We start from the raw sequence: 27,171 nt of genomic DNA on the forward strand, positions 1-27,171 counted from the left end.
GATGCTGTTTGGAGATAGTCTTTACAGACATAATTAAGTTAAAATAAGGTCTTCGGGGTGAATCTTAATCCAATAAGACTGTGTCCTTAGGAGGAGAAATTTGGACAAACGTGTATAGAGGGAAAACCGTGTGAGGAGACATAGGGAGAAGATGGCCATCTCCAAGCCAAAGAAAGAGGCCCGGAACATTCTTCCCACACAGCCTTCAGAAGGAACCAGGTCTGCTCATACCTGGATTTTGAACTTCCAAGCCTCCGGAACTGTGAGACAATAAATTTCTGTTGTGTAAGCTACCCAGTTTGTGGTACTTTGTTATGGCAACCCTAGCGAGCTACTAAACCACAGAACTTGGGAAGTACCTGAGGAGGCACCAGGGCTGAAGGACTGGTTGGAGAAGTCAGAGGAAAAAGGAGAGGCTAAAGTGATGAAATCATGGGTGGGGAGAAAGAGACCTGGGCAGAGAAACCAAAGATTAGCCAAGTGGAAACCAATAAAAATGAAAGTGGAGTCCATTTATTCTTTTAAATTGAGAGTCTAGATCTAGAAGGGGATCTAGGAGAAGTGAGCTGTTAACAGAGGCCATTGGAGTGAGCGCTGCCCTCACCGTCACTGTACCGTGGTGCTGGCACACGATGGAGGGAACAATTATTGCTGCCATGTTCAGACATTCTGGAAAAGTGAGAAAAGCCCAGGGAAAGTCCTTAGGAGATTATTTGGTGGAGTCAACTTGAGTATGCTTGAGGCCTCGAGTAAGTACAAGTCATCCCTCAGTATCTGTGGGGGATTGGTTTCAGTACCCCCAAGGATACCAAAATCTGCGAAGTCCCTTCCATAAAACGGTGTAGTATTTGCATATAACCTATGCATATCCTTTCATGTACTTTGAATCATCTCTAGATTACTGATAATACCTAATACCATGTTTCCCCAAAAATAAGACCTAGCCAGACAATCAGCTCTAATGCGTCTTTTGGAGCAAAAATCAATATAAGACCTGGTATTATATTATATTATATATATTATCTTATATTATATTGTATTATACTATATTATACCTGGTCTTAAGTAAAATAAGACTGGGTCTTATATTAATTTTTGCTCCCAAAGACGCATTAGAGCTGATTGTCCGGCTAGATCTTATTTTCGGGGAAACACGGTACAATGTAAATGCTATGTAAATAGTGATGCTGTATTCTTTAGGGAATAATGACGAGAAAAAAAGTCTGTACATGTTCAGTACAGATGCACACAGCTTGGGCCTAACTACACAGTACATGTCAGCAACAACATAACATTTCTTTTGTGAATATTTTCAATCCACAGCTGGTTTAATCTGCTGAACCGCAGATTCAGAAGGCCCACTTTGCAAATATATTTTCATGGTTATCCTGTGCATGCTCTGGAGGCAGGTTGCCTGAGTTCCAAATGTAGTTTTGCCCTCACTAGCATTCAACCTGTCTGTGCCTCAGTTTCCTCATCTGTAGCAGGGGACTGCTGACAGCACCCACCTCATAGGGTTATGAGGAAGAGTCAATAAGATAATGTGTGTGACGGGTTTCAATAAACGGTATCTGTCATCAGAGGTGTTTATTATAACAATAATTCTTATCATGCCTCAAATTCAAAGCAGTAGTAAATAACAGCCCTCCACTCAAAGCTGGGCACAAGAACCCCTGCAACTGAGACAGCCATTATTAGAGGTGAAGGAAACTGGCAAGCCTCAGGTGCCAAGAGGAAAAATAACATTTGGGATACAAGCCTGAAAAAAAATTGCATTGGCCTCTGAAAGCCCCCAAATGGGCATCACATAGATGCAGAACTCCTGAAAACCATACAGCCAGGGCTGAGTAGGATGACGGGGCCCCAAGAACTTGGCCGGTGAATACTGCCCTTGAGAAATGTCCAGCCTGCCTCCTGCTCTAACTATACCCGGACTGATTCGTCCAGGGTTGCTTCATGCCCAGGGCATTGCAGAAGTCCAGACCAGTCTTTCCAGTCATGAGCTGTAGAGAAACCCCATGTGGGGACAGTGGTGAAATTAGGTTAAAAGGGGTCGCGCACGTCGGTGCCAAATAAAATAGGAAAGGAGAGCCGTTCGGCCCCCAGGGTCCCTCCCTGCAGAACCCTCTGCCCGCCAAGAACTCAGTAGGGCACGCCTTTGAGGGTGGAAGATGCGAAAGGGCATCTCGCGGCCCCGCAGACCCCAGGGTTGGCCGGGCTCCTGCTTTGAGGCAGTACAATTTACCCTTTCGCTTCCTCAGAGATTTTTCCGGAGACTCGAGCTGCGTTCGCTCACCGCCTCCCTGAAACCACCCGCTGGCGGTCCGCGGGATGTCAGTCTGACACGCGCGCGCCCAGCTGGAAAGGCGGGCACGCGGCTGGGGCGGGGCCTGCGGCGGGGTGTGGCCTGCTGCGGGGCGTGTTTGGGGGCGGGGCCTTGGGCGGGGCGGGCGCGGCTCGCGCACTGGCAGCCCCTCCGCTCGGCGTTAACAGAGGTTGGGGCGCAGCCAACGCGCAGAGGTGACGGCGGTGCCTTTAAATAGCATCCGGAGCAGGCGCGGGGCAGGCAGTGGTCTGCGGTGACAGCCGGCGGCGGAGCGGCCCGGCTAGCCCAGGAGGTGAGTGCTCCTGCCACGCGGAGCCGCGTGCGTTCCCACTGCGGCGCCGCTGGCCTCGGCGGAGACGCGGTGCCCCGCTGGCCCGAGCCCCAGGAGGCGGCGGCCGCAGCGGAGGCGCGTGAGCCGCCCCTCGACTCGCGGGGACGTTCCGCTTTTCAGGCCTCTGCCCTGCGGCTGCCCTTCCCGCCGCAGTGGAGGCCTCCCGGCCGCCGGAGCCGCCGCCGCTTCCTATGCCTGAGCCGGGGGTGCCCGCCTGCCGCTTCCCGCAGGCGGCGCGGCCGCGGGGCTGGTGCCCGACGAGGACCGGGTGACGCGCGCCGCGGGTCCGGCCCCTTGTTTGTGCGGCGGCGGGGACGGTCCCGGTGGGGAGGATCCAGAGCTTCAGATGTGAGGGGATGATCCCGCGAGGCCAGTGACGGTTGTCTGTCGGCCACGGGCATCCCTTCTGCCCCCGTGGCTGGGATTTTGAGGTGCGCTCGGACCGCGCTTGGACGCATCGGAGCTGGACTGGCGTCCTGCCACCGTGTGACAGTGGCCCCTGCGTGGAGCGCTTGCAGGAGGGTCAAATGCATCATCAAACCGGTTGCCATATGTAGAAATCCTGGCGGTGTCTCCAGAACAGTGCCAATAGCCGCTGCACAGAGCCGTGGATGGTCATTGATTTAAGGAGTCTGGCTTTTTTGTGTGTGCGTGTGGAAATTAACAAGCAAAGATGATATCTATCACCTGGCAGCCTAGACGGAGAGTGGTGGTAGATGACTTGAGCGAACACGTGGACTAGAAGCTAGAGACAGATGCTCAGGATAATCAGTGTGTACGTTGTAATTGCAAGCCCCCCCAGCCACTTTGCAGGTTATGGCGCTTAATTAAGACCATTATAAAAGTGCCCTTTGTTCTTTTAAAATTAAGACTTTTAAGCTTTCTGGTGGGTGCAGGAGTATCCAAAGTGCCCCCACTGTCAATACCCTTCCTTTTATTTATTGACTTTCGCTTAGTATGAGAGAAGCTGGTTAAATCTCACAGTTTCTGACACAGATTTCGCCAGTGATTATCCCAATGTAAACAATTATTGCTTGACACAAACAAACAGTCAGTCAGTCAAAAACTTCTGGTGGATTCTGCATTTGCAGGTGGAGGTGGAAGGTTAGATTGACTTAAAACTTCAGGTTTGAGTTGACAGTCTGTCTGCAATGGGTGGGTTTGAGAAGGTGGAACTTTAAAAGGAACCCTTGCTTCCCATCACGGTGGGTCTTTCTTGTCCTGACTCAATTGGGAGAATCCCTTCCCAGCCTGAAATGTGACTCCTCATTTGTGACAAGACTGCATTAGCCTAAAGTCTCTCAGGGGCTACATTCTAGACTAGAAAAAGAAAATCTTTAAAAGCAGCACACCTCACACCTCCCTCCCGCTCTTAAAATAATGCAGACATATTGTAGACCATATACTATAGAACTCTATTTCCTGTAAATAGAGAAGACTTTAAAATAAAAAAAATTACCTTTCCCCCACAATTATAAGTATTTTGATATATTTCCTTCCTGTCTCTGTTATGCATATTTTGACAGTATTTTTATTATTATTACAGGCAGCTTGACTACAGAGAAACCTCTGGACTTTTTAATTTGGAGCATTTAAGAGATAGATAGTTGTGACAAATACAGGTAGGGACAGGTATCTATTTATATAATACAGGTAGAGTTTTTATAGCTTTAGGATGCTTTAGGATGATGCTTTAGGATGAAGTTTGGAATAACTGAAAGTCTACCAGCCTGCCACAGTGTCATGCTTAAGGCCCCGGTCTTGCCACAGCTTTCGTTTTGATGTAGTTGTTTTGTGGAAAGTGATTGTGTGTTTGGGGAGAGGCTGGGAAAAGATCAGGTTGTCTTGTCCTTACAGCTGGGAATTTCTCCCCTCACCCTTCAAGTTTCACTTTTCTGGAATGGTAGTAATTTCTAGATGTTGCTAATAACCTTAGAGAAATAGATCATTTTTAAGGTCAGTTGTTAAATGTATTATGCAAATTTGCCACTTAAAACATGCCCATTATTCTTCTGCATGTACTTTCTCTTGTAACCAAATTCTGTTAAGAGTCCATTAATAGTGTTTTATGAACAGTATTGTTTGGATGATGCCATGAGTTAGACTCCTGTGTTACAAAATACAAAAGAACTTCAACTGTTGGTATCCTAAGGCCACTTCAAGCCTTATTTTCAGGCCGTGGTCAGTCAGGTGCCAGAGTTTCTATTGAACGTTGTAGTCCAGCTGCTGGTCAGACAAACACATAAGGGTCACTTTGACACTCATGCCTGGAGACTACGTTTCAGTGAACAGAACTGACCTGTAGCTGCCCGTAGTTGAGTGTGAGTTTCAACATTGTAGGATTTAAAGGGGCTTCTGAGCACTTTTAAAGAAATACAAGCCCTGAAGTTGTAGCTAGATTTTATGAACTAGAAAATAGAGGCAATTTTACCAATGTTTGTGGCTGCAACTCTGAAGGTGTCAGTGTATCTGCAGCTTCTTACTTAAAATGCTGAATGCCAACGCATAAGAAATTCCAGTTTGTGTAAGCCCAAGGTGACACATAATTTGAAACAATTGCCCATACTACAGTGACAAGAGAAGACTAACATGTCATCGGAAGTAAGGTCATTTTTCTGAGTTTTTACATCCTGACATTTAGAAGTTCTTGAGTGTGTTGGAGACAGCAGAGTATTCAGTTAATCGTAACCTTTGTAAAGTCAAGAAGGGAGGATGACGTATCCTAGAATCTTTCTTGAAACGTGGCTGGCTTGGAGGGATGGCACACTCTGGGGAGAAAACCTGAGGCGGAGGTGAGGACTCCTCTCCCTGGTGCTCCTGCCTCAGAAGAACACTGGAGGCAAATGTTGTCTTTCTGAAATCTAAGATTTAAAAATTGGTGGCTCAGTGCACCTGTAGGTACCTCGGCCAGTTCTCTTCATGAATTAGTTGCCAATCCTCCAGTTTTTAAAAAAATTTGAAACCTCTCTACTATATAAATCAAAACCATTTGCCTCAGAAAAGCTCTATAGAGCATGTAATTTCATGTGATATACTTTTGATATTATATTAGGTAGTTGCAAAAGTAATTGCGGTTTTTGCAATTATTTTTAACCTTTTAAACCACAATTACTTTTGCACCAACCTAATAATAGGTGTCTATGCTTACAGAAAATTTGGGAACTATACAAATAAAGGTCTTCAAAAGATTAATACTATTTACATTTTATATATTTCCTTTTTGTTTCTCTAAACTTTTTTTTTAATTTAAGCATATATTTTTAATTGAAGATAAAAGTTTTGATAATTTAATTTTAATCACCTAAATTATATTGTGAATAGTTTTTCCATGTTGTTAATATATCTTTTTTTTAGAAATTAGGGCATAATCTGCTTTAAAGCTGTTGAAATTGGCAATGATTTGAAAATTGTTTTTATTAATGAATATTAATTTAGTAGACTTTTTGGTCTCATGTGTTCTTGTCAAAAGCTGTTAAAATACGGATTTCATGGTTTGGAAAGATAAGTGGAAACAAGTTAAGCCATCAGAAGAGGAAATGTGGATTGCCTTTTACACCATTTCCTTATTCGGGGAGGGATTTCTGGTAAATGTGTTATGTGTCCATTTGCACAATTTTGGCTACTCTAGGAATTGACACTTTCCCCTCAGGTTTATTGAGAGAGACACGTTCCTAACACATAAGGGCCAAAATGCCCTGAATGCTGTTCGTTCTTTTATTAACCAGAAAGGGGAAGTTGCTAGAGGAACTAGTTTCTCTCTCAAGGCTCAGCTGTCAACTGTGAAGCCGGCGGTGTCAGCTGACGTGGTGGCCACAGGCTGAGCGTGGCAGGCTGAGGACAGAAGAGGTGATGACAGCTAATAGTACAAGGCACTGTTCTTAGTGCTTCAGATGTGTTCACTCAGGGAATCTTCTCAGCAACCCTGTAAGGTGGGCCCTGCTGTTATCCATAGTTTACAAAAAAGAAAAGAACAGACGCAGAGACTGTCGCCCAAACCCGGATTTGAACCTCGGCAGCCTGGCTTCAGGGCCAGAGCTGGTCATTTCTTGGCTCTGTCAGGTTTTCCACCTGGTGGCAAGACTGACGACAGAGCCGGTTTTTCTTCGATGTGGTTGCTCCTTGAGTTTTCCCTGTCCGATTTACATTCTGTCTCGGACCACCAGAGTGCTGAAAACGACAACAAATTTTGATGCAGCTTGCTTGGTTCAGTGAATGATGCGATGACCCGCTCCACAGCTATGACCTTCTAGAGAATTAAAGAGTAAAAGGCTTTGCTTGCCCTGGAAGTTGGTCTTGTAAGACTGGAGAACAGTCGAGACACATGATGAATGCATCATGTTTGGAAAGAAGCGAGTGGGGTGGGGTCAGGGACCCCGGCTTAGCAGGGATGCGAGCATCACTCGCTTAAGTAGAAGACTGGCCTCACCATGGCACATAGGTTTGCTTCCTGCTGCCTATCTTGGGGTGTTTTTTTTACCAGAAACAGACCTTCTCGACATGACCTACTCGTAGATCATGCTGAAAACTCTTTAATAGACAAGAGAATAGAATTGTGAGTTTCCAGAGTTTGAAGGCACAGTGTTGTTGCCTAGTGGTTACATGGCCTCTTTTTCCCAGTACAATTTTAGGCAGAACCCTGATATATAACATAAATAACAGCAGGGCTGCCGTGGTTGAAGGGGGCCGACACAGTTGCTTTCTCAGCCTCTGACGCACTTCAGCCCCAGGCTCCCCAAACATTGAAAGCACCTAACTCACTCACTTGACTGATGCAGTCGCTGTGGTATAAGAGATGGGGCACCTTAACTGCAGGTTATACAACCTGGGTTCCCCTCTGGCCAGGGCACACAGTGGCGTTTGTTCCTGAGCCCTGTACCTGTTTGAGGAATGGCTTGACCTTGGTGTTACTATTGATTTGGACCCTGAACTAGTCAGTCAGCAGGTTCTGCTTATCCTAGTGTGCTGTCTGTACCAAATTGCCCAACACACTCATTTCTTAGTATCACCACCCTAATCCAGAGTCTGTGCCACTAACTTAGATGGCAAAGGCCCTTAGTGAAAAAAAGCGGGAGAGGATGATGAATTTTCCAAACACAGAGCTCCGATTGAATCCCTCCTCTGCCCAGAAGCTGTCCAGGGCTCCCCCCGTAAGGCCCCAAGTCTTTATTTAGCTTGGCTGTTGGGGCTTCTGGAGTCTGCTCCCAACCTGCTATTTCGCATGCCTCCCAAACCACCACATACTGGGGCATTTGGAACACAGACTCTGGTGGCGCGGAGTTCAACCAAGGTCTCTGCACCCCAATATTACGTGAGCTTTCCCTTCTGCCCCCCAGCCTCCCTGTGTCCTAGAAGGGCCCCCCCCCCCCGCCCTGTGTGTCTGCTGTGACCCGTCTGCAATGCCGTTCCTCATCCTACCTTCGTTTCTCATGGCCCAGCTCCTCGGAGCACTTTCCTGGAGCTACTTACCGTCCTCAGACTCCAAATCATCACTGGAGCTCGAGGCTGACATTCAGCTGGGATGCACAAGCATCCACACTGGGGACTGAAATGGTACAAGTACTCCCATACCGGTTAGAAAATAGGCCTCAGCCCTACTTCAGAATCCGAAGGGTTAATGCCTGGTGTGTGGGGGGGGAACCTCCTGAACCCTGTGTGGGGCGGTTGCCTGCTTCTTTTCCCATTGGTCGATGCCTGGCTGTACTGGTTATTCAGTATTTTGAATAGCACTCCTCCCTCTGCCCTTCATCTGCCTTTTCCTGCGTGCCTATCTTGCTTCCCCACTGAAATACCCCAGCCGTACTCTAAGCTCTGCGCTAGTCGTAGGCACGGTCATTTCTGTGTTGGCAGCAGCATTTGACGTAGGGCGCTCATGCTAGTGAGCCCTGAATGTTTATCTGATGCTTGACTGAGACTGGGAGACATTCACACGGTGGGTCCCATAGAAGCATCACTGACAAACATATACCTTTAAATGTTCCAGGTCTGTATATTATGGTGCTGTGCAAAGCGGAAATCTCACCAAAGCTGCCTGTGCTTTCATTGTGCCCCTCTTTGTGTTTGGAATACGTCTGAGGTATCTGTGTCCGTTATGTTTGAGCAGCAGGTGCTGTGGGCTTTGCAGGATGTGGGAGGGAAGGAGATCAGCGTCGAGTTCTTGATAACCTCACATAACTGTACGATAGCCGTCATTTACCTTATTCCTCCTTGAAGTTGTACCTGGTTTCTGTGAAATGGTCAAACAGCTGTTGGTTCTTTCTGTAGGACAATTACCCCCATTGTGCCTCAGGCAAGCTTCTGAGGTGGCCCAGGTGAACTGGCAGGGACCAATCAACCGCCTCACAGAGGATGGAACCAAGATCCAGAGGGGTGTGATTGAGCAGCCCAGAAATAGGCTGGACTGAAGACATTGCCCGTCTGTGTTTTTCTCTCCTGATATAAGTCAGAGATAAAGGCCAGGGGAGCCCAGACCTCCCTAGAATTCAGGCAAGCTGAAGATCCTAGGCCTTTGAGGCAGGGCCTGGAGCTGTGGGTCCCCAAGACAGACCTCCCGAGATGAGGCCACCCCCTTAGACTGTTGTGGTCCCAGGGCCTTGATTCTCCTTTCAGAACAGCCGGCGTATCTGCCTGGCTTCTCATGCTCGGCCAGGTAACCGTCCCGGGCCGTGTCCTGCCCTCTCCAGCACGCTTCTCTCCATCACAGGGCAATATTGAATGTCTTTGACTCCCTCCTATATGGAAAGTATTTGCAGGCTTTGGAAGGCACTGTTACTTTGCCTCCTAGGTGCGGCAAGCTTTTCAGGGTCTTCCATTTAGCAGTGTGACTTATCGCTGCCCACAGTTGGGAATTGCTGGAGACTAGCTGGGCAAGTGACCAGAGAAGTTGCAGGTCCTGCTCAGGAGACTGAGGGGTGGTCTCCGGAGTGGGGTATGCGTGTCCCACGGTGGGTGGGGGTAGCCCTTCCATTAGGGTACAGGGTGGATATATTGGAACTTCTCTAGATATATCTAGAACTAATTTTTTAGCTTTTTTTTAAAAAAAAAATACACATTTATGTGTTGTATAATGTTCATATAACACTATATGTACATAGTTTATATATAAATACACTTACATATTAAGGATACATTTATTTATTATTTTTCATGCATTGTCAAAAGTTTAGGGAATCTGAAAATTGCCTCCTTCTCTACCAGCAGTGTGACAAGAAACCTTTGAATGCCATTTTAAAAAGGAGAGAACTCAATTTCAGTTAAGGGGCTAGAAACTGTTTTGTGAAACTAGGCTGTGATTTCACGTCACGCTGCTCTCTGACTTCAGGAGAGTCTGGTTAAATCCACAGTGTGTTTTGCTTTTGGACCCAAAACTTGACAATATAGAAATTTCTTTAGGACAAGGATTTTATTTATTTATTTTTTCCTGTGTCATTCACTGTTTTTTCCCCTGAAGCTAGAACCATACTTGGCATAGAGTGGGTACTCAAATATTTACAATTTAAATATATGAATCTTTGTTTTGCATGACAATTTTAAATGTCATGCTGGGTTGGCCACTTTAAATCAGTATTTAACTTGACTTTCTTTGTCAAGTTAAACCTTCAGTCAGGTGGCGGGATGCAGAATATGTAGCAGACAGTTTTACTCCCCGCAAATGAGTTCTCAGAGCTGTTGGATCATAGAGTAGAATGGGCCGCAGACATGTCACCTGAATGACAGGATATTTAGGATTTGCTTTAAATCATTTTTTAAAAATGGATATAAAATGAAACAATATTAGCAAAATGTTGATCATTATTGAAGCTGAAGCTGGGGGTATGGGTACATGGCGGCTTACGACACTACTCTACTTTTGAATAGATTTGAAAATTTTCATAATAAAAATGTTAACAAAACATCAAGAAAAACAGAGACCCAAAACTAGTGTCACCCAAGCGGGTAACAGCCAGACCAGACAATCTCTTTTTCTTTCCATGTTTTCAAACACCGGCTCATTAGTCTATAATTCTCTGCAACTTGTTAGATTTGTTTTGTTTTTAGATTCCCCAGGGTGAGTCACCTCGCCTTATAGTTACCTGAACTCTCTCGGTGTAATTCTAGCTCCTGTCCCGTGGTTGTCACCCACACCTCCCTTATCCCTCCTTATACAATGAGCTAAATCCTGGTTAACCTTTCCTCTATTTCTCATGTTGCTTCCTCCAACACCACCGAAGACCTGGGTGGAGCTGATGACATGTAGAGGTCAGAACAGGGTCCCTGCTCTTTAAAGGTTCTGTTAGGTCCTGAGAAACCACGTAGCCTAAGAATGGAACTTTGTAGGTTCCATTCGTCTCTGCTTTTGAGGGTCACAGCCGTTCCCTGCTGAAACCTGTAAACACTAACGCGGCTTTCTCCCACACTTGTGAGTAGCTGGCATCCTCTCTCTGGGTACAGGTCTGTCTCCTACTTACCCTGTTCTGCGAAGCCATTTCTCCAGTTTATCAGTCCCTCTGAAACCTTGATCTATTTTAAGAGGTGTAAGTAACTCTACCCAACCTTGCGTCCCTTCAGCCTTCTTACCCAGGTCACTGATACTTGATCTTCGCGACCTCTGAGAGTCTAAGGACTGGGTCTCTGTCCGTCTCTCACAGCAGGCCTCCCCTGGCAGGGCCCGGAGCTCCCAAAACTACACATGGCCGTGTGTGTGGGGCTAGCCTCCTGCTGCCAGCGGCTTCTCAGCCTGTTTGACAGGATGCTCTCCTGGGAGACAGGGTGTCCATGGCCTCTGGGTTAGGACACTGTTGTTCCTAACCTGCCTGCCCTGAGGCTCCCTTCTTGCTCCCTGAACCCCCAACTGCCCCTGCCTGTTCCCACGTGGCCTGCTTCCACGGGCTGTCTGGGGAGCCTCCCTCTGCACTGCAACCCATGCAGAGCTTTCTCCATCCTCCGTGCCCGGAGCTCCAGGTCCTCAGCTTACCTCCTCACAGTGGCACGTTTTGTCCGTACGACTTGGTTAGCCCTTGCAGGGCTCTTTGTTCGTATTGATACCCTAAAGTCATTGAAGCAAGAGCTGTGTCCTCATGCTGATGGCTTTCTGCTTACAGGAGACTAGGGAGAGGTTTTTTTTTTGCCTTCTGCCATTTTCAGAGTATTTCTGTTTCTTTGCAGTGGGACCCTTAAGTGCAGTGGGGCCGACATAGCTGGTCAGTGGGTGTGCCAGGACCCAACACAGGGCAGGACAGTGAGACCTTAGATACGTACATTCAGGGAGGGGCTGAGTCCTCATCTGTCATTCTGCTAGAACAGGGTGCCACCCTAAGCCCTTTCTGGAGCAGGTGGGAAATACATACATACCAGAGGAAATGAGCTGACCTAGTTAGTTATACCATCTCTATTTTCAGAAATTAAAAAAGAAATACAGCAAAGTACAAACAGTAATAAAATCATCAAACAAATACTATGTGCCCATCACGTAGAATTGGTCGTTCTTAACATTGTTTTCTTTACATGTCCTGCTGTCACCTGGAGGTTCTAGGTGAAGGTGGGATCCTGTTATTTAGTCCTGGATGCCAGGATTGCGTGGCCATCTTTTGCCTTCTCTAGCATCACCATGGAGATGCTCCGTGGTGTTGGGGAAGGAGGGGGACGTAGCTTCCCTCAGTTCCCACTCCTTTCTGCATCCCCCTGAGGCCCACACAGGCAGCAGCGGAGAAGCTGGCTCAAGATTTTGTAGCTCATCGGGGTCATAGCCAGTACGTAGAACATGAGCTTTCTGCATTTGAATCTAGTATTCTTTCCACCCTGCTGCTCTGTCTCCTGTATTTACTATTGGAAGTTACTAGCTTTGGACAAAGCATCTGAGGGCACCCTAGGACTTAGGTACCTTCTCTATGTGCAGTTTGTCAAGCAAATGGACCTATTCCCATCCTCAGGGGAGAAGAGTCCTGTGTAGCTGGGTCCAGCTCTGGCTCTTGTGAACGGACACCTGTCCCCTTTCCTAGTAAGTTCTCCTTTCTCTCGGAGAAGCCTCTTACTTCCAGGCTGACGGTGGTCAACCCTGTCCTGGACGGGGCACAGTCTGTTCTGTATTGTTTTAGTGGCAGCAGGGATTTTCTTTCCTCCTCTAGTCATTACCATAACAAGCTCTGCTTGTGTTGCCCAACGTAGTCAGGCCATGATGTCATGTTCTTCAACATGCAACCCTACAGATGTAATTAGGACTCTTCCTGCACCGAATGTGAACTGAAATAACATACTTTATTAGATCCAGGTGATGAGTGGGCAGCTTAACCTACAGAAACCTCGTCTGTCTTAGTTCTTGCCGAAGGGTTGGGTCAGCCTAACAAACAGGTCTTCCCGTCTCCATCAGCTGAAGCACAGCTGACTGACTGAGGCCGTCTGTTTTGTCTAAGCCTGCTTCTCCCTGTCTCATTCTTATCAGCCTACATCCCTGCCTGATCATGACATGTATCCAGAAATTGCTTAATAGTATTAAATCAGTGTTTAAGGACCAATGAAAAGGATCTCGCTTCTCCTAGGTAATGTTTTGAATGGTGATTTTTCCTCTTAAATCCACACCTAAGTAAAACTTAACCTTGCTGTCTCACACAGAGGTTTTAACATGACCTGGATATATTCATTAGGCACGTCCTAAGTATAATCACCTTCCCAAGTGGATGTACATGACAGGTCTTTGTATCTACATTGCAAAGTGAAGGGAGGAGAACTATATGGTTGGGCTTGTTTTTGCTCTGGAGAAAGTCAGGCAGGTCCTGTTTCTAGCATTCCGTACATCTCAGATGAGCACACACCACCTCTCTCGATGTCTCTGAGGGTTCTCCTCACTAGAGTCCTGCACTTGTACTCCAGCTCCTGGGCTGTTTCTCTGGTTTGGAGAATTCTCTTTTCTGACAGAAAACTTACAGATAGAAATTGGTGGCCAGCCCTGGTGTCAGGCTCTGGACTTGAATTGTCCTGGCATTTGCTGCTTTACTTAAAAAAGGTATTTGTTTCCTCTGTTCCCTTCCCTGTGGGCAAACCTGATTTGTTTTAAGCTAATCCGCAGTCATAGGTCTAAATGTATGTCTAAATGTCTGCTAAAGAGAAGAGAGGACCCTTGTCTTTTAGATGACTTTGGGTGACATTATACATAAGTGAAACAGTTTGAGAGAAACATAAGACATCATGGGAAGAGGGGAAGAGGATATTTTTATGTAGGCTTTCCATCAGTAGCTTGCAACCTCTTTTTGTTTCCTACACATCACCTGGGAAATGCTTCTTCCTCCCTTCCAGCACACTGACCCACAGCAGCTCTGGGGGATGTGGAGGAGAATGCTGAAGTTGGAAAGTTCTTTGAATACCCCTTTATCTTTGGAGAGTGGCTGTTCTATTAGGTTGGTGCAAAAGTAATTGCGATTTAAAAGGTTAATTGCAAAAACCGCAATTACTTTTGCACCAACCTAACATAAATACATCGTACAGTAATATAAATACAGCTTGCAGTAGTGATTGGTCAGAATCACAGAGGGTCATTCATGACTCAATAAATGGTTATGTAGCACCTGTTCTGGGCAGGGCACTGTGTTAAGCAGCAAGGGCCTGTGAAGATGGGTGGGAAGGGGCCCTGGCCCAGGAAGAGAGAGAGGCGTCCCCAAGAGAACCGTACACTCACCGTGAGTATAAAATGGGAGGTGCTGAGGGCCACACAGGGGCTAACGTATTCTGGAGTTCAGAGGAAGGACTCGCTGCTTCTGACTTGGGGACACGGAAGAATTTATTAGAGAAACTGGCCTCGGGCCTACTTGGATACAGTCTGGGCACCTTAAAGCTGGGCTGGGGAAGAGAGCTGCAGTGAAGAAGATGGAAGGGAGGGGAAAGCAGAGCAGCACGGAGGCTCGGGGAACACTTCCTGGTGTGTGTGAGGAGGGGCAAGGGGGCAGGCGCTGACTGGAGGAGCAGGGGCCGCGCGTGGCTGACACCTGCCCCTTCGCCCGCCCGGTGAGGATGAGGCAGGGAGCCGGTGAGGCAGGGAGCAGTGGCGTTTCTTACCCAGAGAAGCGTGGGGAGAGGATGGAGCTTCTACACAAGTATGGTGGAGGGCTTTCAGGACCCTGGGAAAGCGGCCCAGGAGCTCACAAACCAACTTCTTTCCTCTCTCACTCTCCCCGCTTCTCTTCACTGTTCCACTGTCATTCTCCCAGGCTCAGAAGCTCGGTCCTTCAATTTCTCCTTTTCTTTTTCATTTATATGCATTTGGTTACCAGATCCTGGTGTGTGTGTGTTTTTAAGTGATTTTTAAAAAAATTTTGTTTATTATAAAACATACATAACATAAAATTTGCCATTTTATACACTGCAATGTTATAGAACCATTTCCACTCTCTACCATAGTTCCAGAATTTTTCATCGTCCCAAACAGAAACTCTACCGGAGAAGCAATAACTCCCCAACTCCCACCCCACCCCTTATGGCCTGTATCCCTGTCTATGAATTCGCCTATTCTAGGTCTCTCATAGAAGCAGAATCATACAATATTTGCCCTTTTGTGCCTGGCTGCTTTCACTTATAACATTTTCAAGATTGATCCATGTTGTAGCGTATGTCAGAATTCCCTTCTTTTTTAAAGGCTGAATAGTATTTACTTGTGTGTACGTCGTATATCTCCTTTATGTGTTGAGGGACACTGGGATTCATCCTGGCTTTTTAAAGGCACTTTGTATCATGACCTGTGGTCGTCCTCCGCATCGCCTCCTGCCTTTGTGGCGATTGGAATCACCACGGGCCTGGGTCACAGCCCTTGCCCGTCAGCGTCCGGAGGCTTTGGTTTCAGACCCGGGCATCAGTCCTGTTCTGTGTGGAGCTGGGCTGGACCTTGAACTCCTCGGCACAGTTTCCCTCTCTTTGAGTGGAAGGTAGTGACAGCTCCATGCAGGGAGGACTGTTATGAGGGTTACGTTTAATCGTGGAAGGTCGCTCGGCACAGCACCTCACACATAGGAAGTCCTAACAAGCAGTGGCTCGTAAAGAAATCACCGTCTGAAACTGATTTCCCTGAAGTCTTCCTTCCCCTGTCCTATCCAGGTTAAGCCTGTCATTTGTTCTGGATTAACTCGCCCCAGCTCCTGGAGCTGAGGTGCGGAGCTGCTTCTAGGCGTCTGTTTCTGTCCCCGTAGCCCGAAGCAGCACTCACGTTCTTACCTCGTCCCCTCATTCTTTGGGACAGCTCAGTGCGTGCCTGCTACATGCAGCTCCCCCTGAGCGTGCGGCCGTGTTCATAATTTCTTTTGCACTTGTTGCCACCTTGTTAGTCACTGTTTTGTGTATGTATTTGCGGTGTGTATTTCACCTCCAAGCCTCATGCATGGGGTCTGTACGTTTTTCACACTTTGCCCCCCATAGGAATATTAAATAATGTAGATACCCAATAGAAGGTGAGGGTCTCCCCAAAACCCTCTTTCAGTCCTCATATTAGAGGCTTTCATTTTATGGGGTGAGTTCACGGTCGCAGTATTTGGAACGACAGCAGGGCACCTTGTCCCGAAAGCACCTCTGCCGGTCCTAGCCGTGGGTCCTTGTAAAGGTTAACTGACCAAGCCTGACTTTTCCTAAGGCAAAGGAGTTTAACACTAGCTGAGTAATTATTTCCGGGGGTTTGACTTTACAAAGGCAAGTGTTGGATAGTATTGTAAAAAAACTTTGAAAGTCAGTTTAAAAAGAAATAAAGTATGTGGTTTAGTTATATGAATATGGACCCATAGGACACATTTTTTTTTAAATTGTCCTAACATACAGCTGTGTTCCTGTGACTTGGGAGAACCTTTTTCAGTGGTAGCTACATATGTGACTTCAAAAAAATATTTCAACTTAGACAATTTAAATGGAAGAGAAAAACGTGATGATATGCTTCAGAAAACTGTTAATCCTCTAAAAGTAGTTTTAGAGATGCCTAAGACTCTGTTTAAAAAAGCATGTTCAAAGAATTTGAATAAAATATTAACAAAATGTGAATAGAATAAAGGCAAACATTTCTAAAGTAATTTATATTGTCATGTGACTTAAATATATATGTAGTTTAATGAATACAGAAACAATTTCTTTTTTAAGTAGACCATTTCATCTAATCCCTAAGAGTCTATCTGTTTAAGTTGGACGCCTTATATTTGGAATCCCTTTAGTTTGGAGGCACATACGGTACTTTCGCCTGTGGTCAATATGGATGTGTGCGGTTACAGGAAACATAATAATGGTCAGGGAATACTGGCACAAGCTCAGGGCAGAGAATCAGAGCCCTAATCTTACTGGTTAAACATTAGTCTGGCCTTATACTTGCCTTTAAAAACTTTGTGTTCTCTGATAACTTTGGGGAATATGGACAGGAAGTGGTTTAGTGTAGAATTATTCAACTTGACCAGTTCAATAAGTGAGGTTTCTAAAAATGGAACATCTCTGCTTCATGTCTCCTTTTAACGTCTTCTTGGAAATTGAATTGGTTGATCCATAGAATCACTTTAATGGAAATTAAGTGGGTTGAAGGTTTGCTATCCATTCTTGGGAAGAAAAGCTGCAAGGCAGTGGATGGGGATCCCTAATTCCCTGTGGAACACTTGCTCATTGTGCGTGGGATCCCAGGGTACCCAAGTGGTCCTTCTCCTTCTTAGGCTCAGGATGAAGAGATGGTTAGGGATTCCTGTATGGGGTGGGGTTGGGCCAACGACCTCGGCTTTCCTTTCCAACTGGTGGCCTGTGGCATCTGAGCATCTGTACCTCCCTCTCTCCAGGGAGAGCCTGACTGCTCTTTTGGTTCAAGAGGGGATGGCTTAAGCAAATCTGGCTTTAGGGAATTTGCCAACCAAGGTTAAGGAGCACGAATCCGACGGTTTGGAGTGAGTGGCACATTGAAAGAACAGCACATGGTCTGGCTGCCGCTCTCTTGTTCGTCCTGGAAGCTGAGCTCTGCCCAGCTAGTGCAGGACAAAGGGGGAGCTTTCAGCCTCTGTAAATGGCCTATTGTACCAGGGGAGGAGGTGGAGCAAGGAATGGCAGCGTCTCGCCAGCCTGGCTTGCTGCTTTAAGGAAAGATGTCAGGATTTCTTCATTTGCTACTGCCGGGGCAAGGGTGCTATTTCTGTGGGTTTGTTTGATTGAGGGCTGCATTCTTAGTGAAGTATTCCATCAAACCGCTGTTATTCAGCTGGATGAAACCTTGAGGAACTTCAAAAGGAGAGAAATCCAGGGCACCTGGTTTTTGGTTTGTAAATGACATGAAGAAAATAAAATGCGAATGTAAGTATAATTTTGCAGAATTGGGGGAGCTGTGTGTGCGTGTGTGTGTGTGTGTGTGTGTGTGTGTGTGACTGTTCCCGCCCGTGTCCTTAGAGAATGATACCTTTATGAATCACCTGTGGTGCTGGACCACTTTTTTGCTGGTGCAAACAAAATGGTAAAAAGTGAAATTCTGTGCACAGCGGACCTAGAACCCACATGTTCAGAAGCCAGGCCGTTACATAAGACATGGAGAGTTTAGATGGATTTCTGATGCCAAGTTCTCACAATGCCAGGGAGTGCTGGAGGGACCGTTGGAAGCCACCTGCTCTCACGGTTCCTAACCTGGGATGGACCAAAGGGGACTTGCGAGCCTCATGTACAAAGAAGTATGTGGAGGTTCTTACATGAGACTATTACGTGAGAAGTCTGTGGAGAGGGTCAGCAGCCCAGCAGAGGTTAAGATTTGTTCGTGTAGAGGAAAACCCATGAATTTACTCACGTTGTGGTCCTGGCCTTGGAAGACCCCTGGGGAAGACTTTTAAGTCTCCAGCTTTGGTTTTCACATCATCACGTTCTATTTTGATGTTCAGATAAGACACAGGGTACGAGAGCCTTTCCCAAACACCAAATCAACGTGAATTGTGTCACCAGCTGTTCTTCCCAAAGTTTGGGCAAATGGGAACCAGAATTTCTGCTTTCTGACAGTAATCAGTCCTGTTTCTATTACCCTGCCTTGTGCATCTGTTTCTGCCTGGGAGGATTGAAAGGCCCCTGTTCTCTGGTTCTTTGCACTGGGCTTGTGTTACATTCCCTGTCATTCTGTGGCTTTAGACTCCAGCTTTATAGGAAATTCAAAAGACCCATCTGAGCCAACCCACTTTTCATAGGTGCAGAGAGGAAGGTGTGCGGGAGTAGCTGAGGGCAAGGAGTAGCTAGCTGCCAACAGCCTTGAGTATTCGCACCGAGAAATACCGTCTGTGTAATCCCTTAAGCCGATCGAACCATATTCTTGGCAAGCAGCAGCATGATTATGTACCCTGGCTGTAAACTTCCTGAGGTGGTGATGTAGAAATTTGCTTTTGAAAGAATTTTTAAAACGATTGCAACTAGAACAGCATTGGAATAAGAATAAAATCTGAGTCTTAACCATTTGTTGGCAAGCACATGTGTCTTGATGCGTCTTAGAGACCTGTGGACGGGGCTGTATTAGAGCACGTTGTGCGTGTTTGCCTGCCACACTGTAAGGCTGTTGATTGTGGCTCATTTTCTTTGAACGTCCGTCGGCCTCCATTTCTAACTACCCCAAGTGTCTTTTCCTTATACCAGTTAACTAGAAAGGCAAAGATTTATAATGCTGCCCATTTCGCATTTAAGAACTGTTCTTTCCACAGATCTAAATGAGGCATTGTCTTAGTTCTTTATTGCACAGACTCTCATTTCCCTATGTACAGCATTGTGAAGTTGGTTTGAAGCTGGTTACTGGCTGCCAGCTGAGAGGCATGAATCAAACTGCTGTAGCTTCTCATCATCACCCACTAAAGATAAGAATTTAGCTGAATTCAAGCACTTAGCATTATAGGTTAGTAGCTAATAAAATGCTTTTGCATGGGTGCTCCTGTAATTTCCTGAAGTTTTTAAAAATTTTCTTTCCTAGACTTATTTCTAGAAATAGACTTCGTTCTTTCTTAGTATAATGCTACCCACAGCTTGGCTACAGCTGATGCTTAAAATAGAAAAAATAAGTCACCTGGTTATGACGGTATTTGTTTGTGAGGGAATTATTTAATATTCTCACACAGGGATGTGATTCTGTTGAACAATCGCTGTACATTCACGTGGTCTAGGTTTTATGGAAATTAGTTCAGGGAGAGAAAAGAGAAGGGCAGGAGTGTTTGGTAAGGGGGGGGTAACTCCCATTCAGGCTTGGGGTGCTGGAGGGGTAACGAAGACAACCAGAAGATGGAACGCTTTGAGGGGAAGGCGGGTTTCCATGTGAGGTTGCTCTTCCTTCCTAGAGTTGCTTGACCGCATGGAATCTGACCGCTCAGTGCCAGTAGGACCAGACTCGCTTTGTCTGCTTAGCCTCAAAGTCTCACGTAGGCATCTCGTCCTCAGAGAGGCCTTCTGTGACCGCTGGGTCTCTGTGGTGGCAGCACTCATCACGGCTTGCAGACAGTGCCTGTTTAATTTTGTATCTTCTGCTCTAGTGGTCCGTGAGAGCCTGGACATGTCTTCAGCCCCATCTTCCCAGCTCCTGGCACATGCCTGGCACACACTAGGTGCTCAGATGTGTTAAATGCCTGGAATAGCTCAAGTCCTATGAATTCATCTAGAATCTGCTGTGAGTGTACTATTGACAATTTGTTTCTTTCTTGGTCTGTCTTATGTCCGTTCGACACACCACCCAACATCTGATCATTTCAATGCCTTTTAAAACTATGCCCATTGTCTCTTCTTATGGGGAAGTTGAGCAGAAAGAACACAATGTTTGTTTTCAGAACTGACACTGGCAGTGACACTAACTGATGCCTGTCCCTGCCCATGGGTGGAGCAGTGGGGTGACTCTACTCCCAGCTTCTCATTGGCCCATCCTTACCCTCTGTTCTCCTGGGAAGTCAAGTATGGGTTTTGTCTGCTAGTTACCTTTAGCCCAGTGGGCAGCCACACAGGACTAGGCATGTGACGAATGCCCTGAGAGACCTTGGCAGGCGGGTGAGCACTGGCTGAGTTCCTTTAACCCCTGCCCCACCCCCACCCTTGCTGCCTTTTTCGTTTCTGCAGTGGTGTGTCACCTAGCAGTCAGCTGTTGGTGACACTGATGGTGAGTGGTTTTGTAACTGCTGGTGCTTTCTCTCCAGAATTATGACCTTAAGATATTTGCTTATCTGTTTCGTCTCTGTTGTGATGTCAAACATCGACATTTCCTCTGTGCGTGTGTGTGTGTGTATGTGTACATATACCTACCCAGAGCTGTTGTAGCACAAGATTGCATGAGCTGAGCAAATACATTTTCGTAGCCCCTCTAGGGAAGTGAAAAAACACTTGATATTTTGCTACTTTGTAAAAACAAACATAAAATACTATAAAATAGATTAAAATTTAAAGAGGATTTCTCTATTTGAAAAATTATTTTCAATCTTGTGACCTTGCTATTTAAAAGAACATATAATAAGTAGCTCACAAATGCCATCTGAACTTATACCAAAAATGTTAACAGCCTGGTGGATTTCCAGGAAGCTTTTGAGAAAAATCTTTCAGATCATCTACTATTATTTCCTTCCCTTTACTGCCAGACATACGTTAGAACAATTATTCATCAATAATTTTCTAATGAGAAGTATTTTTATTTGTTATATGTATTGTACATTTTTTATACTGATATATATGTAATTCGTCTATAACATGCAATTTGAGATTTTAATATACATTGAATTGTGCATCTCATTTTCTTCTGGATGTTTTGGCTTCTTAATTTTGTTTGTAAACTCCTTGTAGTCAAGCATTGTGTTTTATTACCTCTGTACCTTACTCTTCTGCACACAGGACTAATCACAGAATGTTGGTAGAGGAAATAATAGTGCTTCACAATAATAGTACTTTCTAGTGCCATACTGTTCTAAGCTCAGTGTGAATTATTTAGGCATTCTAAAAGCCCTACGAGATAAGTACTATTTTCATCTCCATTTATCCATGAGGAAACGGAGGCATACAGAGGTGAAGTAATTTGTCCCTAATCATACAGCTAATAAGCTGGAGAGGCAGGATTTGGCTCTAGAATCTGGGATCTTAAATACTGTTCTATATTTTCTTTCAAATACTATGCTATAATCTCTCTCTGGATATGTGGTAGTTGGTTTACAGTTTATGCACACCAATTTATTATTATATTTTAGGTATATCTTGAGGAATATAAAAGGAATTATTTTGTTAGAATAGCCAAATACAGTTTCTCCTGCGTTTATATTGTTACTTTTACGGTACAAAAAGTACGGGGCAGGGGAGAGACATTGGATTGGTCTGTTTTACCAATTGGGGAGTTGATTCTGAGATTTGTGGAAAGAAGTGAAAACGATGGTCCTTTAGGTGATTTGGGCTTGTTTGTGCCACTTCACTCTTCTCCCTATTAGCTGTGATGATAAGAATTGAGTGTGTTTGATTAGGTGGAAGAGAACAGAGATACAATATGAGGGAAGAAAATGGTAACTTAGGCCACGTATTTGAGCATTTTATGACAAGAATTCTCTGTGAGTAAAAATTTTTTAATGTGGTTAATGAAAACTTGACACAAGATAATAGACATAAAGTGAAATTCCTAAAGTGATTTTAGAAAAATGAAATTTGACAGCCAGGAAAAGACCTGGACCATTAGACTGTGGGCTTAATGCCTTGGTTGGTTAGCCAGCCATCGAGTTAGATGGTTGGCCTTTGGGAATTCTGGAGAAGACTTCTGCCACCCTGGAATGAGCATGATGTTTTTTTCTTCCAACAGAAGTCAGCTTAGGGCACCTCCAACACAGGACAATGCAAGCCCACGAGTTGTTCCGGTATTTTAGAATGCCAGAGCTGGCTGACTTCCGTCAGTACGTCCGCAGTCTTCCAACTAACACGCTCATGGGCTTCGGAGCGTTTGCAGCACTCACCACGTTCTGGTACGCCACGAGACCCAAAGCCGTGAAGCCACCATGTGACCTCTCCATGCAGTCGGTGGAAGTGGCGGTAAGTGGAGGGGCTGCCTGCCCTGTGGTTTCTCTGCATCAAATGCAATATTGATCGAGATCACAATCAAGTATTGCTTGTAAAGGGACTTTGTAAGCCAAAGTATACTCAACTAGTGGAAGTTCGTCAGCGATACTAAATGGAGGCGAAGGCCAAAATATTCGGCAGAGGGACAAATGAGGTGGTATTGTTGGTTGGGTGTCTGCCTGTAGGGACACAGGGTCATTGTAGAAATCCTGTACTAGGCCCAGAAGATTCCATGAGGGGAAGGACAGGCACAGAGTCCCTGCTGTTGCAGAGCTTATGTTCTACCAGAGAAGAGAGCTGTCAAACAAACGTCACAGAAAGAAGGATTTTGCTTGTGCTATATTTGATACTTAAAACACCTCCCCCAGCTGTTGAAAGGGACTTTGGGATTTCAAATAGGATGAGGCTAGACTAGGAACTTGCCAGAATAATATGACTGAAGAATTTAGGATAGAACATGAAGAAACAAGGACATTTAGGAGGCGTCTGAGGTTGAGCTGTTGAATGCTGTGGTTGTGTATGAGTTGGGCTAACTAAACGTCACGCTGTCATCATTATGAAAATTAAACCAGAGCGTGTGTTCCATAATTAGGGCTGAATGGGTGAGATGGCAGAGGGAAATCTAAAGACCCTTCCAGGAAAATTCTTTCTTAGTGCTCTTAACTCTACTTTCCTTCCCTTCTGCGTCTCTTTTCAAGGTTAATAAAAAAAATGTGAGGGGTTGAAAAGATAAAGAAGCCACATTCTCACTGGTGCTTTGACTCTTGATTTATTCTGCTTTGTCATTTCTTGCTTTTCTACCTAAGTCAGAATTAATTTTCAGTATTTATTACTTTTGGCATGTACAAAGAAGAATGTTGTGAAATATAGAATCCCCTCATTTACTGTAAAGTAGATGAATGCTTTGAATGCCTTTGATGCCTTTTAAATGTAGGTGAAAGACCTCTCCCGCCTGTGACTGGTAGCCATTTGGAGGAGAATGTGCCCTTCTGAATAAAGCCCAAGCCTGATTAATGGCTTTCTGTTATTTATAGGGTTTTAGTTCTTTTAGACAATTTCTTGGATTCATTACTGTGAAACTCTTAAAATATATAAAAGATATGTCAGTCTTACTCATGCTAAAATATAAAAATAGAAAGACTGAACTACTTCTGAGGAAAGATGGCTTTATACTTTATTTCTACTTAGAAGGTAAATTTAATATTTCATTTCAGCTAGCCATATACCAATAATGAGTAGAATTTAATTGTCCCTAATAGGGATGTGTGAGGTTTCTGGCATTCCTTCTCTTCTGGCAGAGGACCTAGTGTCTCATGGTGGCATTGCCATCACAATGAAATGAGTCATTGGCAAGTGCAGATTTAAGACAGTTATTATTTAGCAGTAACTGTAAAAAATGCCTAATTCTTATTTCTTGTATGAGAAATTGTGGAGGCATTTATGATGTGGTTTTAAAGTTCCAGCTTCGCATGAAGTCATTGAGCCTTATTAAAATAAGCATACATGTTCTCTGTAGAACAGTTTAAAACAACCAAAGGAAAATTAAAGCAAAAGGAAAATTGAAATCTATAATTTTACTACCTTGTATATAGGCTTCCTGATTTTTCTCTGTGCCTTAGAGACAGAGATTTAGTTCTGATTTTCTGAAATTGTAGGTCATAGGAATAGACACAAAATTTGCTTTGCATTTCTCAAAAAAGAACTTAAAATACTGAATTTGAAGTTAGCCTTGGAGTTATGATCCTTAGTAATTGCAGATATTTTATATAGCTAGCATTGTCAGACAGACTTCTATGGCAGAAAGAAGCACTTAATTCATTTCATTAAGTATTAATCAGGAGCTTGTATATCTGGCACTGTCATGGGGGCTGTTGCCAGAATAAAATATTGTTGCCTTGTTCCCACTTTGAAGACATTAAGTACCATTTGCCAGTCCCTCACCCGCACCCCCACCTCCCATTTCACATGTGTGGTTTTTTTCACCCTCCTTTTCCCATAATCATCACACGGATATTAAAATGAGACGAATCTGCCCTTTTGGGTTTGGCCGCGTCTCATCACTACCCACGCTGGCTATTTCCCAGCTACACTTTTTAAACGCAGTAGCACAGAGATTCTTTGTAAGTTACAGCTTGTAAGTAAACTGTCCTTTTCCAAACCAGGGTTGTCATGAGAATATTAGCACTCCTGCCACACACCTGTGCAGGAAAGGCGACGAAGACATAAGTTACAGGATGAGGCAGTTAGCAACAGCATCCAAAAGCTCTTTCTTAAAATTTTGAGCATAGTTTGATCAGCACCTTATTTAAATTGAGAGCTGTGTCCCTCCATCTGCACTTACAGCTCACCAACCTGCAGCAGGGATCTGAAGGCGGGCCTTTCCCTGTATGTCAGGGAATAACTTCCATCTTCTAACAGTGTTTTCTGCTGCTGCTCCTTAACAGTGAACAGTGTGTCTGTCTTTGTTTTATTTTGTTTTGTTTTGTTTCTTTCCGGTCATTTTCATAAATGACATGCAAGTTTTCCACTTGTCTCCACCTGTCTTTTGGGGTTGTGGTCCCCATGGTCCCTCATGAAGATCACCTTCACGAGTGACTAGAAACCCTGGGCAGGGCCCAGACTGTGGTGGTTGTGGTTAAGGGACACAGGAGAGAGTGTCCGCACCAGCAGGGAGCAGAGAGGCAGGGTGACATGGGAGGCTGAACCAGGCCGCTCTGCTTAGACCAGGCTGCTGTGGGCAAGCGCACCTCACTGCTGACCTTCACGTTCCTTGACTGGAAAACAGAAGTGCCGGAACCCTGCCTCCCTCAGTGCAGAGGACGGCATGGGTATATGCAATGTTTGGCCGCTACAAGTGTTCAGTCGGTGTCAGTTTTCCTCTTTTGTAAGGGTCTCTTCTTTCAACCCTCACGTTTTATGCATGAGAAAACTACTGAGTCCAAAGAAGTGAAATTATATCATATAGTTAGTGGAAGATTTAGAAGTCTGTACGGCCTTCATTACGGTAGTTGAAAGATATGTATTATAACTAGGGCTCTGTGGGGTGGGGGGAGAATAAAAAAGGACATTAAGGAAAATTTGGTTCTATCTAGATAAATTTGAAGGGTTGGTGGCTAGAGCTTCTGAACCCAGAAGCACGCTCTTCTGAAAATGGGTATGCAAGCCAATGAATCTGAAGGTAGTGATGGAAATGGAAGAAGGAAAGGGGACAGGTAAGATAAGAAACAGAGTCTGAAATTGTGCAGCTGGGTTAGACATAGGATCAGAAACTGTCAAGTCTGGGAGTGGGGACCGGGAAGGGAGACGGTGCCGTGCAAACCTGGGCAGCAACAGCAAAAGCTGATTTCTAGTGACCTTGTGCCCTTTGCTCATTCTTTACCTCTGAACTGGGTCGGACATAGACAGGGTCAGAGCAGAATTTGGCGCTGATGGGGTTGTAGGGGGCCTGCTAGAGTTCAGGGAATTTAGGCCACAAACTGTTGCAAAGTATACGTGAAAACCATTGTAATGGTAGGAGGTAGTAGAAAGAAGATGTGAACTCCTCTGCCTGATGAGAGCTGTCATACGGGCATTGAGATGGCTTACTTGTCAAATTAGATTGGAAAGATTTTGACAACTACTGCGAGACTATAAAGCACTTAAAACCCAAGTTGTCTGTTTTGTTTTTAAATATTAGAGAAGGCAATAAATTATAACAAGTAAAAACTTTTTTATACCTTCTAGTTCTTAGCCTTTCTAAGACTTCATTTTAAGATGATCAGAGCTTAAGACTAAAATTTACCTCCGGTGGCTAAACGGGTTAGTCTATATCACATGCACTGTTTAGATGTGTTACTGGACTTTGGTTCTAGAGTGGGTTCATATCTCTTATTGTGCAGAACCAATTCCTGTGGTATAATTCATCTTGTCTCCAAGTTAGATGACTTACTTCCACCCCCAAATGATCTCATGACACTCAGGTTACATGTTGGCTTGGATGACCCTTTTGCATGCAAGGTTGAGATTTCACCCTTCATCTGTTGGGATATATATGATGAGCAACTTGCCTTAGCATTGTCAGTCTGTGCTCCAGAAAGCCTCCCGTGGAGGACGTGACACTCGGGATGCAATCCTCCGTGAGTCCCAGAGTCGTCGTCACACAGGCATTCATCCCACAAGTCCTTAAGCGTGTGCTGTGTGCTGTGTACAATACCTGGGACAAAGGGGCTGCTGCCCGCAGGGAGCTGACAGGCTACAGAAGTTCTGCTGGGGACCCCATCCAGCCCTGGTAGAGGAGGAGGACTGTCCTTAAACTAAGAGTAATACGAGTGACTTGTTTTCATGCCATAAAGCTAGAGCTGTGGTTCATTCTCAGGTAAGAACTTAAAAGAAGCCAACACAATACCACATCCAGCCTGTGGACGCAGTGCTCAATAAACAGCATGATTTTAAAACACAAAAGTCACAATCTGGAGGCCTTCTCCGTGCACGGCTTGTCTCGACAAACCTCAGACCTCCCGCTCACATGCACACTGCAAGAAGGGCTAGCATTCTT

General features: G+C 45.2%; 1 protein-coding gene across 9 annotated transcripts in view; it reads left to right on the top strand.

Annotated features, from left to right (window-relative positions):
- Positions 1-2,475: 2,475 nt before the first annotated feature.
- ACSL1 (acyl-CoA synthetase long chain family member 1) overlaps positions 2,476-27,171 on the top strand; it is a 68,496-nt gene continuing 43,800 nt past the window's right edge. For 2 of the 9 annotated variants that reach the window (XM_033105041.1, XM_033105034.1), the window contains exon 1: positions 22,384-22,610. In XM_033105041.1, coding sequence (XP_032960932.1) covers positions 22,416-22,610 — 195 coding nt within the window. In that variant the 5' untranslated portion in view covers positions 22,384-22,415. Of the gene's footprint in view, positions 2,619-8,637; positions 8,731-17,744; positions 17,913-20,212; positions 20,236-20,454; positions 20,716-22,383; positions 22,611-27,171 lie in introns of those variants that run through there. The other 7 variants (XM_033105037.1, XM_033105035.1, XM_033105042.1 and 4 more) reach the window with 7 other exon arrangements.

This window comes from Rhinolophus ferrumequinum, chromosome 4 (genome assembly GCF_004115265.2).
Source record: "Rhinolophus ferrumequinum isolate MPI-CBG mRhiFer1 chromosome 4, mRhiFer1_v1.p, whole genome shotgun sequence".
Taxonomy (NCBI): Eukaryota; Metazoa; Chordata; class Mammalia; order Chiroptera; family Rhinolophidae; genus Rhinolophus; species Rhinolophus ferrumequinum.